The 16,170-nt window shown below is 40.3% G+C and overlaps 1 protein-coding gene and 1 long non-coding RNA gene across 13 annotated transcripts in view; one reads left to right on the forward strand and one right to left on the reverse strand.

Moving 5' to 3' along the window:
• Positions 1-482: 482 nt before the first annotated feature.
• The window catches only part of ep300b (EP300 lysine acetyltransferase b), a 42,244-nt gene continuing 26,556 nt past the window's right edge, over positions 483-16,170 (reverse strand). For 6 of the 12 annotated variants that reach the window (XM_084385203.1, XM_084385202.1, XM_084385201.1 and 3 more), the window contains exons 18-30: positions 15,396-15,635; positions 14,216-14,304; positions 11,754-11,834; positions 10,141-10,197; positions 9,946-10,023; positions 9,609-9,676; positions 9,226-9,376; positions 6,208-6,354; positions 5,794-6,073; positions 5,525-5,692; positions 5,092-5,253; positions 4,723-5,004; positions 483-4,591 (exon numbers count right to left, since the gene is read on the reverse strand). In XM_084385203.1, coding sequence (XP_084241329.1) covers positions 1,640-4,591; positions 4,723-5,004; positions 5,092-5,253; positions 5,525-5,692; positions 5,794-6,073; positions 6,208-6,354; positions 9,226-9,376; positions 9,609-9,676; positions 9,946-10,023; positions 10,141-10,197; positions 11,754-11,834; positions 14,216-14,304; positions 15,396-15,635 — 4,755 coding nt within the window. In that variant the 3' untranslated portion in view covers positions 483-1,639. Of the gene's footprint in view, positions 4,592-4,722; positions 5,005-5,091; positions 5,254-5,524; positions 5,693-5,793; positions 6,074-6,207; positions 6,355-9,225; positions 9,377-9,608; positions 9,677-9,945; positions 10,024-10,140; positions 10,198-11,753; positions 11,865-14,215; positions 14,305-15,395; positions 15,636-16,170 lie in introns of all 12 variants that reach the window. The other 6 variants (XM_084385200.1, XM_084385197.1, XM_084385192.1 and 3 more) reach the window with 4 other exon arrangements.
• Positions 9,904-12,754, forward strand: LOC311275971. The gene is made up of 3 exons (XR_014625015.1): positions 9,904-10,585; positions 11,072-11,234; positions 11,444-12,754. It is a non-coding gene; the product is annotated as an uncharacterized lncRNA (long non-coding RNA).

Here is a 16,170-nt window from a genome sequence, read left to right on the forward strand (position 1 = left end):
GCAGAATATGCAATCAAGTCCTGAAACAAAGTTGCAATTAGGGTAAAATAAGTTGCCATTGCAAAAGTCACAATTATGAGAAAAAAAGTCACAATTATGAGAAATAGTCCCAATAATGAGACATAAATCATGTTGTTGTTTTTTTTAAATGGTGAGGCAGCGTTCATCGACTGCATTTACTATTAACCACTCAGAGAAAGCCACTAATGCCACAGTTTTGCCAGGCAATCTCTTTAGTTCCTTTTATCACCTTATCATCATTTGCAGGAGCAACAGGTTCTTTAGCATCGGTCTGAACGTCAACAAGCAATGACAGCTGGCTGATGAGTCAACTATGACCAGCCTAACAGTGCTTTACAAAACAAAACCAAATCCAAGAGCACTGCCATTCTGCCAAAAGAAAGAATATCTGTTTGAGCCGAAACACAAGTGTTTAAAAATTGTAATCTTACAATAATCCCCAATAATAAATGACCAATATATTAAATTTATCTTCATTTTATTAAAAAAAAGTAAGAAGTCCACAGTTTGTGTTTCCTTTGTACAGTACAAAATATTCAAATTAAACTCCCAAAGTTCAGAGCAAAGAAAATTCTGGAAGTGGAGAAAAATTAGGAGTGGTACTGAAGGATGAAATTTGTGAAATCAGTGGCCTGTTGCTCATCTTCATCGTTTCACAGCACCATACAGTTCATATGTGAAACGTTGCTCAATATGACATTGGCGTGAGCAGATGAATTCCAGCACCACATCCAATACACACACACACACACATACATACATACATACATACATTACACACACACACAAACTTTCATCCAACCTGTACAGACACCTCCACTATCCAGTAAGTCTTTTAAGGAGTGCACACACATTCTGAGGGTGGGTGTTGTGCGTCCAAGAACTTGTCCTGTTGCAAAGCAGTGATGTCCAATGGAATTTCCAATATGGCATGAAATAAGATCCATTGGGCAGCAGAGCGCACACCAAACCCGATCCCCCAACACTGTAATTTATATTATACTCAATAACCTAAATCTCCAGCTAAAGTAAAGGAATAGCTCCCCATCTTAATAGGTATTAACAAAAATATATTCTATGTGAACTGTAGCAGTCTCTGGGAACACACATGAACAAAATCCATCATGACAACAAATGAAAAAGCTAGAATAAATAAAATGCAAAACTCAAAATTTACAAGGAAGATATGCATGATGTTGAGATAATTATAATAACAATTTAGGCATCACAACATTTGAAATGTTCCATATGACTGTAAAACACATAACAGAGACTGGTACATGGTCAAATATATATATATAAAAAAAAGTCCTTAGTCATTTGCACTTTAATTTTATACCACTTTTAAAATCTTAAAAAATATATCTTGAAAAAGGAAAAGTACTCCCCTGGACGTGACATTGAAAATATTACTTGTGGTTTGTTCTCTGAGGCTGAGAAACAATCCTCTCTTTGTACACAACTGGCAAAAGAAAGAAACACCCCATAATTATTTGTGTCGAATATTTGCTATCTCTCATAGGAGGGTCCATCTTCAAAGCAAGTATCTTTGCAGTATAAAAAAAGCTAACACTGTCTCTGGTGAGGTTTTGTAAATTTCATAATAACTATATGATGTCTAAAGGGTTAGATTCATGTTAATGCCAAGGTCCTGGCTACTAGGTGGAAGCATATCATTAGCTCCAGGTCCATGGAGTCCTGCCATGCCACTGAGCTGAGACAGCATGGCATTCTGATCTGCACCAAATCCGCCTGGGTCTTTAGAGTTGTGCTGAGGCTGTTGGGGAGGTGGAACCATGCCTGAGTGATGCTGCTGAAGGTGGCTGGGATGCGGCGAACCCGTCTGGGTCTGAGGCGAGATGTGGTGGGGCGAGGGCTGTGGTTGCAGGCGCGGGGACGGACTTGAGTGAGGTGGCTGGGACTGGGGTCGTGGGGAGGGCTGGGGGGAACAAACCTGGTTGCTGAGGGAGGATGAGAGCTGTTGGCCCTGCAAATGGGGCGACTGAGACATCTGTTGCTGCGGGCTCATGGGGTTGTTCTGTTGTGCCGGTGAGGTGCCACTGAGATGATGTTGCTGCGCCTGAAGCAGACGCTGATGCAAGGCCTGTTGCAATAATACCTGTGATGTCTGAAGACCGGGACCTCCTTGTGTGGGCTGTGGACCTCCTCCGGGCCCCATGTCGGCACCCTGTGATGCCGCATTCTGCTGCTGTTGCATCTGTAGCTGGTGTTGCTGTGCAAGTCTCTGTTGCAAGGCAGCTGCAGCTTGCTGTTGTGCAGGGTTTCCTGGAAAACTCTGCGGCTGGCCAGGTTGCACCCCTTGTAGTGGTTGGCCTCCTGGTGGGACTTGCATGTTACCCTGCTGACCCATGTACCCTTGCTGCTGTTGAAATGTGGCATGATTGCTCATTTGATGCTGCTGCTGCTGCTGTTGTTGTTGCTGTTGCTGTTGTTGTTGCTGCTGCTGCTGCTGAAACTGTAGTTGCTGTTGCCTTCTCAGGACCAGATCTCTGAACTGTGGATTTATGTTGGCCATGTTTGGAGCCCCCTGGCCCTGAATACCTTGCTGTTGCTGCTGCTGCTGTTGCTGTTGCTGTTGTTGCTGCTGCAAGGCAGTGACTTGCTGCTGCTGTTGCAATAACGGGCGCTGTTGCATTTGCTGCTGCTGTTGCAATAACGGGCGCTGTTGCATTTGCTGCTGCTGTTGCAATAGCGGGCGCTGTTGCATTTGCTGCTGCTGTTGCTGCAGTAGTGGGCGCTGTTGCATTTGCTGCTGCTGTTGGATCTGAGAAAGTTGAGTCTGCATGTTAACACCCTGTCCAAGGTGCATGCCAGGCTGGGCCACCCCAGCCTGAACACCCACTGGTTGACCTCCCATAGGTCCTGGTCCTCCCTGTGGTCCAGAAGGGCCACCTGTACCTCCTTTATACTTGTGAACCCGTTGCTTGATAAATGCTGCCATTAATTGTGGGCTTGACCGAAGAATGTTGAGAACTTGCTGCTGCTGTAGGGGAGAGCTTGGAGATCGCAGGGTCCGCAAAAGTTCCTGCAGGGCTCCCTGGGGCAGATTGCCAGCTGCTGCCCCGCTTGCTACGCCACTCTGCAGACCAGCCTGCACCATACTCATCAAGGCATTTCGATTTGGCATTTGGGGTGCTTGCTGTTGTTGCATTTGTTGTGGTTGTTGCTGCTGTGGTTGGGGCTGCATTGTAACCATTCCCGGCTGAGCCATCATGGAAGGTCTCTGCTGGGCTGGCATACCCTGCCCTGCCCACTGTTGCTGCTGAGGCTGAAGTGGTGGGTTCATTCTCGGCTGCTGTAGATGCATTTGTGGTGGCATCTGACCTTGCACACCTGCCTGTTGAGGCTGCTGCTGCTGCTGCATGGGCCCAGATCCCACCATCATTCCCTGAGGTCCTTGCTGCTGCTCCATCTGCACCCTGTTCACTGATGTTTGTGCCTGCGGGGCTAACCCTTGTGGCCCTACCATGCCAATACCAGGGTGGGCTACTCCCATTTGTCCCTGTGGCTGTTGGTGCTGTGGCATCATGCCAGCTTGCGCAGCCTGTCTCTGTAGCAACTGAACCTGTGCCATCTTTCGCTGAGCATCTGCCACTTGCTGAATCTTCATGGCTATCTCCACAGCTGCAGGCGGAGGACCTGAAGGTTGCTGTTGCTGGGACATAGGTGCTGTGCCTGGGTTGCTAGGGAGTTGTGGAGGAGTCGCATGGCCAAGGCCTGGTTTACCCTGGGACTGTGGATTTGGAGAGGGACCTGTGGAATGGGGACCATATTGATTGTGTGGATGCGGGATTTGCCCCATAGTTTGCTGAGGAACCATTTGGTGCTGTGGTGAGGTCATCATCCCGCCTGCACCTGGCATCTGCTGATACTGGTGGTGGATGGGATGCTGAGGTGGATGCTGGGGAGCTCCAGCTGGGACACCACCTACACCAGGCTGGGGCTGAGACGTAAGGTTCGGTGTCAGCTGTGTGGGTGTCTGAGGCGTTGCAGGCTGTGTACCGACCGATGTTGGTGTGCTAGGACCTGTGGCCCCGTTGTTGCCGGGTGATGGAAGACCTCCAGGCGGCCCACCTCCACATGGTGGTGGCTGCCCTACACGCTGCATGGTGGCCATACGTCTACGCAGCATTTGCGCTTGCTGCAGCCTGTGTTGCAGCTGCTGCTGACGAAGCTTGTGCTTGATGTTGAGACAGAAGGGCACAGGACACTTGTTTTCCTGGCAGTGCTTGGCATGATAGCAACATAGTGCAATGAGTTGCTTACAGATGGGACAGCCACCATTGGTCTTGCGCTTGCAGCCCTTAGTGTGTTGCACCACTCTCTTCATCTTCTGGCAAGATGGCAGAGAGCAATTAGCATTGCGACACTGGCAAGCATGCACCAGTGACTGGATGCAGCGCTGGATGCTGAGACGACGCGAGTCCCCAGGGTTCTGAGTGGAAGCTGCAGCTTGGTTGTTGCTCTCATCATCAAGACCCAGTCCAAGTTTCTCCATCTTATGTTCATGGCCCTTGGTGTTGTAGCAAGTGATGCAAAGATCATAATCCTATAAAAGGGAAAAAAAAGGATAGTTAAAAAATTTGCAGTGTTTTATCCAACATCAAAGTCCCTTAATGCAGCATTTTTTGAAACCTCTTCACTGACAATCAAAGTACAATCCCTCCTGATATTTCTTACCTCACAAACAGTGCAGTGGAAGCGTGTCTCAACGTGGTGCTTGCATTCATTGCATGTGTAGACAAAGCGGTCCTGGCTCTGATTGTGCAGTTCTACTAGCATACACATGGTGCTCCATTTGCCCCGCCTCAGCGAGCTGAATTCAAGGTGCTTGTCTCGTGCAATTGTTAGGAAAGCGTCTCGTCCGTCCATCAGATCACAGGCCATCAGGGGGTCAGGGTCCAAAATGGGCGGAAGGGAATTGGCAGAAGGGCCAGCAATGAGACGAATAACAAAGAAAACCTTGAAATTAAGCAGAGTGTTGACATTTGTGAGTTTGGCCCAAACATGTAATGACAAATGCTTAAAATGTTTGTGGGAGCTACATACCTCTTTGTGTTTCTCCATTGTGGCATAGAGTTTTTGGGATAGATCATTAGAGACATTTGGCATGCCTGGTTTCTTTTTATTGGATCGGCTCAAGCTGCCTTTGTTTTTGCTAGTCTTCTTGCTGTTCTTCTTTTTGGCATTCTTGCTGTCTCCATTGGTTGCCTAGATGGTCAAAAGACATTTATCTTAAGCATTAAGTTATAAGAGTTAAGTTTTAAGAATAAATATTAAGTGTTAAAGCAGCTGCACCAGAATTAACTCTACCATCTAGTCAAAAACAAGTGAGGACAGTAGCTGGCTAAAACACCCAAAGGATGTGTTTTCTAGATGTACTTTAAAAGTTACTTAGTTTGTTGATGGTAGAAATGTTATGCCCAACAAATATTTTCCTTTGGCACTTGAGTACAGGTTACAAATTTGGTCAATTACTTACATCAATGCTTTCACTAGAGGTGTTGTTCTCCTCTCTCTTCCGTTCTTCCTCCTCCTGTTCCAGCTCTTTAATACTTTCCTCCAACACATTAGGCCAAAAATCACCTTCAAAATATGGGAGCTCCTTCGCACTGGTCAGACGATCCTCTGTTGCCTGCTTGAAAATGTCCTAGGTGAGGAGAAGCATGCAATAATTAGTAAATGACTAGAAGTAACAATTGTGCTATAAACTTCTTTTATTGTCAATCAGAAGTACAGCTGTTACAGTACCTTGTAGTCGTGCACAATTCTCTCAGATACTGCTTTGTCAAGCATTTTCTTGTACCACTCTTGTAAGCGTTTAGGTTTGGGAATCTTCTGATCCGATGGGTGGCAGTGGAAGATGTAGTCGTCACCCTCGCTTGGTGGGCAAGCCCAGATGTGGCCAGTGACAAACCCCATTTTTTTAACGTACTCCAAGTATCCAATGAGGATCTCATGATAGACTCCTGTTCTCAGGTGACGGGGTTGGAAAAAGTGCACACTGTCTAGATAGGAGATGTACACACGTCTGCGAGGAGAGAGAAAGACAGAGGATATCGATCACAAAGTTACTTGAGTTTCTCAGACCCCTTTGTAATGCCATCCACGTGCACATTAAAGAAGATTCGGTGTGTGCCTGTGCGTCGTTGTTTTTTTTTTAACCTTTGATTGGGCTGAGGGCAGTCGGAGCCGTATTCTTGCACGTGCATTCCAAAGAAGCAGACATCTGTTCCGTCAATATCCTCAAATGCAAACAGAGCTTTTGTCCTGTACGGGAATGACTCTGACATCTCGCCACTATCAACAAACCTGTAATAGAAAGACAGTACACGTTTTAGATATTTTCATGGTGACCATTAAAAAAATAATTTCTGAAAAAGACACTACCATAAAGGAATGAGGTCTCTGGAATTTTTACAGTTACTGAATCAAAGATCCATGTATTAATCCACTTTCCATCAATATACTATACAAACTTGGGTATTACAATGTTGTTTTTTCATCTGCCTAAAGGCCTTTAGTTTAGAAGTGATTTGAAGAAGTCAAAGCATTCTGAAGTCATTCAATTTTAATGATGGCAATGCAAGGTAGTTGTGTCCAAGCTAAAATCAGTAAAAAAATAATAATAAAAAAAAAATCCCCACCTATGACAAGATTTTCAAAAGCTATTGCAGTCCAATAACTTTCAAAGATTAAGAGTTGTTATTTTTAACTAAAAAACATGTTTTGTTAATTCAAATAAAGCTGAAATAAAACAAATATTAAATGAAAAACTTAACTTAAAGAAATGTTGCCTGAAATAAACAAATAAAAATAAATAAAAACTAAGAAATATTACAAAATCTACTAAAATTAAAACAAAAGCACAGAATAAAATGACTAAAACCTCAACTAAAATTGAAAATCTAAAACTAAAAGCAAATCCAAAATATTAATAAATACAATCATAGTACATAAATTATACTAAAATAACACTGGTTAGGGCATTCAGTAGTATAAATACCTACTACAACCAACAATACAGCAACTTGATGACCTTCAATGACAAAATCATTGTGTGAACAAATGTATTACTGCATGTAAGATTATGGAACATTGTCGTGTTTCATAATAATCACAAGTATAATAAAAATCACATGAAATAAAGCAAAAAATTCAAAATTCCAAAACCTTAAAGGGACAATGTGTAGCTTTTTAGGTATTTTATTATCTAAAATCAATATTTTTATTCATAAATATGTCCTCAATGGTGTACAAATACCTCTGCCAATTATCTGACTTAACAAAGAATTTATTTATCTTTATATACATGGGACAGGTAGGTCCACGGAGCGTCCGTGTAGTTCCGCCATCTTGAAAAACTATAATAGCAGAGAGGGACAAAAAGTACTAGGCCAACGCGCTTCCATAACGCGTTTTCGTTCAGAGCCAGCGTCACGTGACTGAAGCCAGCAGAAACGGAGGAGCAGAGCAGTGAGAGGCGCTTGTCACTGCACCGGCAAGGCTGCACTGCACGGTAATTTATAATGGAGGACCATACAAATGTTGAGTCACAGGATAAGGAGTCGTCGTCGTCGGAAAAAGTCCAAAATAGACCGTAAAAGGAAACGTGACCGGAGATTACAAAAAACAAGGGTTAATGTCGGGATAGCTTTTTCCAGGTGGAAAGAGCTAATGCAGCAGAAAGCTTTCAAAAGAGACGCTGAAGTTGCCTGCTTTCTTCTCGACATGTAAGTCAATGTTACGGTCTTAATTACAAGCTTTTTTTCATTGCTTGGTTGTGTAAGTTACTTTATTATAGACAGTAGAACATTTATAGTTAAAAGTTAAACAGGCTTTTTGATGAATAGCAGCTATTGAGTAAAGTAGAGAAGGCCCTAAAAACAAGGTTGTAAGTTTTGTTTGTTCACAACTGTAACATTCGTTTGTTCATTGTCAAGTTGCAGTTTGTTTGAAATAACAAACCAGTTCACCCGAAGGAAAACTCCATGAAGTGCTATTAGAAGCTTAGCTTTTTGGTACATAACGGCTACCGTAGATTAGAGTTGTGACGTTCGCGAACGAACCGATTCTTTTGAACGGCTCATAAACATGAACGATGGGAGCCGAGTCGCGACTGGAGGGGAGCCGTTCTTTCTGTCGTTCTTTTTTTCCTATGCGTGTTTCACACAGATGCACACAAATTAGCTCCTCCGCGAGACAGGGGTGCGTTTCCCGAAAGCATCGTTGGCCAACTATGGTCGCAAGTTCATCGCAATGTCCATTGAACTCTATTGGTAACGACGGAACTTGCGACCATAGTTGGCCAACGATGCTTTCGGGAAACGCACCCCTGAACAGTTATAGTTGGAGGGGCGCACCCAGCGCAGGGGTGCTACTGCCTATGTCCTATTTGCAAAGTTTACAGTAGTAATAGTAGTAGTAATAGTGGACTGTATGTAGACATTTCTATTTTATTTATTCTAATTTTATCTACAGTATATATTTAAAACTTTAAATATTTTTTGTTTTCTATCAAAATGTTCTCGTGTGATAACAATGTTCTTGTGTGGAAGTGTTTGTAGTAAAAGCTGTTTTGCACAGAAATTCATTGCAGCCAGCTTTGTTTTTGATGTTTATTTGTGAGTAGGTATTGTATGAATAACATAAGTCAACGTAGCTTTACACATACACACACTTTGTACTAAAGGTAAATCAAAAATAGTGATGTCACTGTCTAAGTAGAGGGATGTTGTGCAACCCTATGGAATATAGTCCACACATGACAAATGAGGTAATAATCAATATTTCAGAATAATTCAAACTCAGATATTGGTGTGTGATATCTGAGTTAATTATTTGACTACAAATCTCACCTCATCATTCCTCCCAGTGATTATTTCCAGGATATACTGAGATGCCCCCAAGCTGGCTTCTTAAAACTGACTAAATATATAAAAAGAGCCAAAAGAGCCGTTCTTTTGAATGGCTCTTTGAAAGAAACGGATCGCCAAGATCCAGATCCCCTCAAAGAGCCATAAATCCCATCACTACCGTAGATGCAACACGCATTTTAAAAAACGAGGCGCTGGAGAGCAATATCCGTTTGAATGCAAAATACAATTCCACCACTAGATGGGAGAAAATCCTACACAATGTCCCTTTAAAAGAAACACCATAAAACTCTGCACTGTCCCTCACCTGGACTTCATGCCAGGTTTGACCTCCACTACTTTATCAGAGACGTGGACCACACGGATGGTGACATCACCAGATTCTGGATGAGTATGACGCTTCAGATAGTCGTTCACTCGTGTCTCCAGGTAGTTACCAAGCTTTGTCTGAGGAAGCCCTGGGATAAAGAGAAAGCAGAGCATGGAATTTAAAATAGTACAAATATAGCATTTTATAGTACAGCATGAAAATCTGGTATAAAACAGTGCAACACTGCATAGTCACACTCAAGATCTGCCTATTTTTTTTTTTTTATTACATGGCGCCCTGCAATACTTGATTGGTCAAGAATGGCATTCTATAAGCAAAAACAATTTTGGGGATTGCAGATTTTTAAAGCTCACACTTACTCTTTGCACAGTATTTATTCTCCTTCCTTGTTGCATTGGCTTTTTTCAGACAGCCTCCACAAACAAACCTGAATGGATGGGATTAAGGGAGAGAGGGACATTTGAAAACATAGAAAACTGTGTCAGATCTCTGGTTATGCTGATATTTTTTGCTCTATACATAAATTAAAAAGGCTGACTTTATACTACGTAAAAAAAAAAAAAAAGGGTTAGGGTTTTTTTGAAAGCCTTATATTCACTGACCATTTGTTGACTCCATTTATTGACTCCATTTATTAAGAGGTGGGTTTTTTTAGCCCTATTTTGAAGTAGAAAGTGTCAAATAAAAGTTGCTCACCCTGCTGGCCAAATTGTCTCATTGTGCAGAACGCATATCTGATGCATTTTTCGACCACAGTCGCCACATTCCATCAGTCTGAGGAAGAGGAGCGTAAACAAAGGTCAGACGACGACAACAAATCCACTCCGTGACTACAAGCAAACTTGAGTTGAGACATTCGGAGCGAGCAAATATGTAAAAAAGCAAACATACAGTTCGGGGTCGAGGGTGTCATTCTTTTTCCTTTGAAACTGATCTTTATTGATGGACCTGAGAAGAGAAAACGAGAGACAGAGAAGAGGAGGCCGCCCAATCGAGTGGGTCATGAGAATCACTGAACAAATTCTCAACGGTATGAGATACTGAGGAATAACTAGGGCTGGGCGGTATATCGCGTTTATACGATATATCGATATAATCTTTTTTTAACGATTTGGAATAGTTTGACAGTATAGTACAGTAGTTTGACATGAGCACATCTGAAAAATAGCTGAGGACGCAGTGTGAGCTCCTGCACTGAAAGTACTTAGTACAGTTTTGTCCCAAACATGACACAAGCTTATATTAAGGGCTTCAAAATAACTGGTAAGATATAGTTAACAAGTGCTCTGAGAGATACTGTTGCTGACTGACAGATAAATACTTGCGCTGTTTAAAGGTGAACTAAGTAACTTTTTACCTTAACTGAACAGCTTAGGAGTCATTGGAATGGTTATATTACTTATTTCGGGTTGAATGGTGGTCGTTTCGCACCCCCCTGATGCCCGTGAGCGGAAAATACGCACTTGCAACTTTGGGGCGGCGGGACGCCGGCAGCCGCGGCAGGAAGTATCGCGTGATATCAGGTCTCGCGATGTAAACAATTGCTTTACGGCCAAAAGAAATCTGCTCAAATACTGTCATTATTGCGCTCCCTCACGCTGTCCGAACCTGAAGGAAGAAGACGTTTTAAAGAATGTCCCATCTGCTTTGATGTCGTTGATCTACTAGCCTCTGGTGTCTGAGAATAGCCAACGAGTTTTTACAACAGTGTTGTCAAATATCTATACCGAAGCTGTGGGGGGAGCTCTAGAGAGAAACCTGCGACCAAAAAGCGAGAATACAGCGAAGAAATCCCGAAGCTACTGAGTGCTGCTTTAATGAGTTTGAGATGTGGTGCTTTCCTCAGTGCTTAACATACATTTCACAGGTATATTCTCCATCTGTAAATGTTAGAAAAGTCAAACAAATACGTCCATTTCACTGTCAGGAGAGGACGAGCTTCTGCAAGTGAAACGCTAAAATTCAAGCTACCGTAAACGAGCTCCGCCGCACGCATGCGCACCAATCAGACGGAGCACAATAGAATAGTAGCGCAATAATTCTGACTAAAATATACATATTGCTAAAATATTTGTTGTTGGATAATTTTAAACCTACAAGTATATTTTTATGAAAGTGACCATTATAATGGGGTAATCAAATGCAGGCTTATATAATACGTTTTTGCTTTTAGATTGTAATGTTACAAAGTTAGAATGTAATTTAACCACCTTTTTGCACATAATATATTGCATAGCCTACATTCACTATATTTGTTTCCATATCCTTCAATATCAACATTGTTTGTAGGATATCATTGGGCAGGATGTGATTTATTTTATGAGATTTTCTTTATCCAAACAGAAAAACGTAGAAAGTACCGAGATATATATCGTATATCGCCATTTAACCAAAAAATACAGAGATATGATATTTTGGCCATATCACCCAGCCCTAGGAATAACGTCATGACAATAACAATGAAGCAGAAGAACGTAACACAAACTTGTAGATGGGTTACTCACGTTTGAGGCTGGGTTGGATCGTCCCCCAGGGATACATTCTCCCCCTGGATTTCGTTGAAACACTTCTCACAGAAGTGGTACCTGTCAGCAAGAAGCCCATATTTGGGTGAACTAGACCGTTCGCCAAGAGCACAGCCAATCACAGTGAGGGCACGTGGAAGCAGGCACCAATCAGGGCAGGGCAGGCCAGGAGACAGGCGCACACACAGGAGAAGGCAGGTTCGTCGCCGGGAGCAGCCAATCATGAAGCAGGGATTTTGTGTGGGCAGATTGATTGATTGGTTGCGTGTAAATTTCGGAGCGGATGATTGGTCACATCAAAGCAGGCCAATGCAGACATCACAAGCGTTAAAAAAGGAGGGAGAGAAAGGGGGGAGGAGGAGGGCAGAATGAATATTTTAAAAAAGTGTGAGAAACAAAACCGTTATGAGGGACAAAGAGCTAAGTGTTGGACAGGTGGAGGGGTGGGTCAGATGTAGAAGTAGTAAATGAAACCAAAAGAGAGAGAGCAGGAAGCCGAGGCAAAGCATAGACGGTCTTCCCTCACGTCCACTGAGCTCCAAAACAACCGTGACGCCCAGAGGAGCGAGGGACAACAATGGACAGAGTGAATGAGAAGAATGAGAACAGGAGCAACAGAGACCCATCATCCTTCCAGTGCATTTTAAAGAGGGTCCCAAGATTCATTACCAAAACAAAATGTGTGACAGATGAACAGTTAGTACACCCTGAAGTTGGCAGCATGAACTCTTGTGAAAGAACTAGCCAATTTTCAGAAATTTGTGTCAATCTCAAAAAACATATCCAGGTCACATGACATCCTAAAAATCACTATATAAAAAAAAAAAAGGATTTTTTGCATAAAAGACCATTGAGATTTGACATGATCATCATACGAATTTATTTATTTAAATGCAGCATAAAAGGCAATGCAATTACATAATATTAATAACAGTGTTGTTACATTACAGCCTTTTATTTTTAATGTAAGAATATTGTGCACCATTTAATAACAAACCCAAATGTAATATTTAATGTGAATTTACTTTTTTTTTTTATTAAAATATTTAAAAAATAAAAGCTTATACAATGTAATTGTTATTAAATAATATTTTCAATGTTTTACTAAAAACAAGAATAAATTATATAACAACACCATCCCGTTTATGTTATAACCTTTTATTTTTAATAGGATTTTAATTATCAAAATAATATAATAACAACACAAATTAATGTTATGTTACATAATATTATTTTGATTATCATCATCATCATCATTACAACAACATTACAAATTGTATAATATAAACATTTATTTTCAATGTTGTAATAATAATCATAATTTTATTATCATCATTGTTGCCTTTGTGGATTTTAAATAAATATTTCATTAAAATCTGCGTAAAGCCAAAAATAATATTATTAATAATTATTATTATTATTGATTTTATGCTGATTTAAATAAAAAAATAAAAAATACTATAGTAGCATTAACATACATTAGTATCATTTTTATACAACGAAAAGTGAGCTTCATATTAACTCCAAAGTAGCCAAATTAATACAAAACCGTATATTTGTTTAGCGCCGAAACCTGTAATTCTGGTGAAAGATGCTAACCGCAAAACTCTTATGGCAAAGACTAAGATGATGCAAGTCAGAAAATTGGCAATGATTTTCACTAACGCATTAGAGGAAGTGCATCCTTCTTATCAGCACTTTGTTTTTTGAGTTCGTAGCTACCAACTGAGGTAATCAACACAAATACTTGCCAACACACCTGTCAATAAAAGTTAACTGCAAGAACATCAACAAAAACCGCAAAACAGAATTGGAGACAAAAATGCAGACCCTCTTTAAAATGGCCATTTAAAATCAGGAAAAGGGCAGAGATGCCTCTAGAGATGTGCTCTATTTTGCCACCGAAAGTCAAATCAAGAGGCCTGAAATTCAACAACACCCTGATGTGGGAAATGTGTGCTCAAAGCAGAACAGCATTTACATTTTCACAAAGCACACCTCTCACCAATTTTAAAAAAATACTCACCTGAATCTTTTAACATACAAAAACACAACGTCTATCACATCTGAATGTGTGTGTCTTAAAGTGTTTATTAAAGTGTTCAGAAAACCCAACAGCTTTCAGAACACTTCCTTCTACCGCTGGGCTGCTTCACATGAAACTGATTTTAGGCTGAAATGCAAATGTGTGATGATATGCCTGATGAGGTCAGTAAACCACATTCACTATGATATAACTATTCTTATGAATATATTAACTTGCTTCAGTTTGCATGTACAATTATAGACCCAATTTAAGTCACTTTGAACTTTTCAAGTGGTTATTTTTACTCTAATATAATTGATAACTCAATATTTGAATGGTTATACCGCATAGTATTAAGAAAAGGGTGTGAGTGATTATATGCGTGCAGTGTGAATATAGTGTGTATACTACTGACCTGTTCTGGTAACTGAAGTACGCAGCGTCTCGGGGGATGGTACACAGCTGTTTGCCATAGCAGCATAGAGTTTGAGGAGAAAACTCCAACTGAGAGATGGAAAAAGAGGGATAAAGGGGTTCAAAAGAAAGAGAAAGAGAGGTTGGGGTTGCAATATTCCATTATTTTGGGTCAGATAATGATATTAAAGCAATAAACCACAATCCACCTCACGATGTGACAAACACCACAACTTAACCGTGGTAAAAACACTGTAATAAGTGGCATAATGCTTTTTGTACATGACAAATGTCATCTTTTGTCATATTTCTACTTAATAAAAATATTAATAATAAAAATAGTACCAATTTATAATAATATAGTACATATTTAACATACATTTCTTGCTGGAAGAATCATTATATGTTAATTAACAATAATAATAATAGGTCTATTATTAAATAAGTTTGGTATTATATGATAGTGTATTATAATCTTATTAATTAATAAGAATAGTAAGTATTTATAATCATATTTTAACACACATTTATGGTAAGTATTGACTAAACTGCTTGCTGGAAGAATCACTGTATGTTTCATAATAATAAGCATTTAACGTACATTTAATGCATTGCAATTTTGCTTGCTGGAAGAATTACTGTAAATAATAAAACAATTATACTACTAATGATAGTTATCTTTTAAAATAAGTTTGGTATAATATGGTAGTATATTGTAATTCATAATAATAAATAACAATAGCAAGTATTTATAATATTATAATAATACACATTTATATCACAATATTGCATATAACATACATTCAAGGCAAATATTAACTACTGCTTGCTGGAAGAATCATTTTATATTTCATAGTAATGAGTTAATTATGACATTTCTGTATTAAATGGTAGTATATTACAATATACTTAATTTTTATTGTAATTGTAATATACTTACATTATTAATGATAATAATAAGCATTTAACATACATTTAATGTATTGCAATTTTGCTTGCTGGAAGAATTACTGCTAATAATAATAATAAAACAATGAAACTACTAATGATAGTTGTATAGTACCAAACATATTTAATCATGTTCGTATAGGATTATTATTATCATCACATTAATAATAATAAAAATGATAATAACAGTAAAAATAATGATTATTATTAGCATTAACACACACACGGCTCACCTTCCTTCCGCAGCAGTACCCCATTTCCTGCATAACGGGGTCTATTTCCTGTTCAAACACCTCGGCCAGTTTGGAGCAGTATTTATATACCCGTGACGTCTTCCTGTTATATAGCCAGGCGTTATTGAACATCAGCCACACGTCGTCCACGTACTGCCAGGGCTCCTGGTACTGACCCGTGTCCAGCTTACGCTTGATAGTGGACAAGTCCATCGGGTTTTTTACTATGTCAAAGTAGTCCTGGAGGACGGAGTCCAGACCACAGCAAGCAGCGTGAAGGATGAAGGCCATCATTGTCATTATCATCGTGAGACGAAATCAAGTTCCAGTCAGACGCAGCGATGGATGGTGGCCCGGCGGGTTGAGAATCAGGGGGAGAGAAGAGGGTGCAGGGGGACAATGTTGAGCGCTGTAGAAGAGGTTCACATGCACAAACAGAGAAAAACGTAACAGACTCCCACTGCCTCACTCAAATCTGTACCCTATTTATCTCCCGTTCTCCCACACACACAGAAAAACACACACAAATCTGGGCCAGCGCCAGCGATGGCAGACGAACTGGGGTGGGCAAAGATATTTGAACATAATATGGTCAGATAGTAGTATGAAAATGTCAAGAAATGCCTGGAAAATTATATTTTGCGTAAAGAAAATTAAGCTAATTTTTAAGAAATTGTTTATTTTCATGACAATTTAATTTAATATCATTGTATTAAATGACAATTAACCTCCCCCAGCGGTATTGATATATTGCTTAAATTGTAAGTATACATCA

This window comes from Rutilus rutilus, assembly GCF_951802725.1.
Source record: "Rutilus rutilus genome assembly, chromosome: 1".
Taxonomy (NCBI): Eukaryota; Metazoa; Chordata; class Actinopteri; order Cypriniformes; family Leuciscidae; genus Rutilus; species Rutilus rutilus.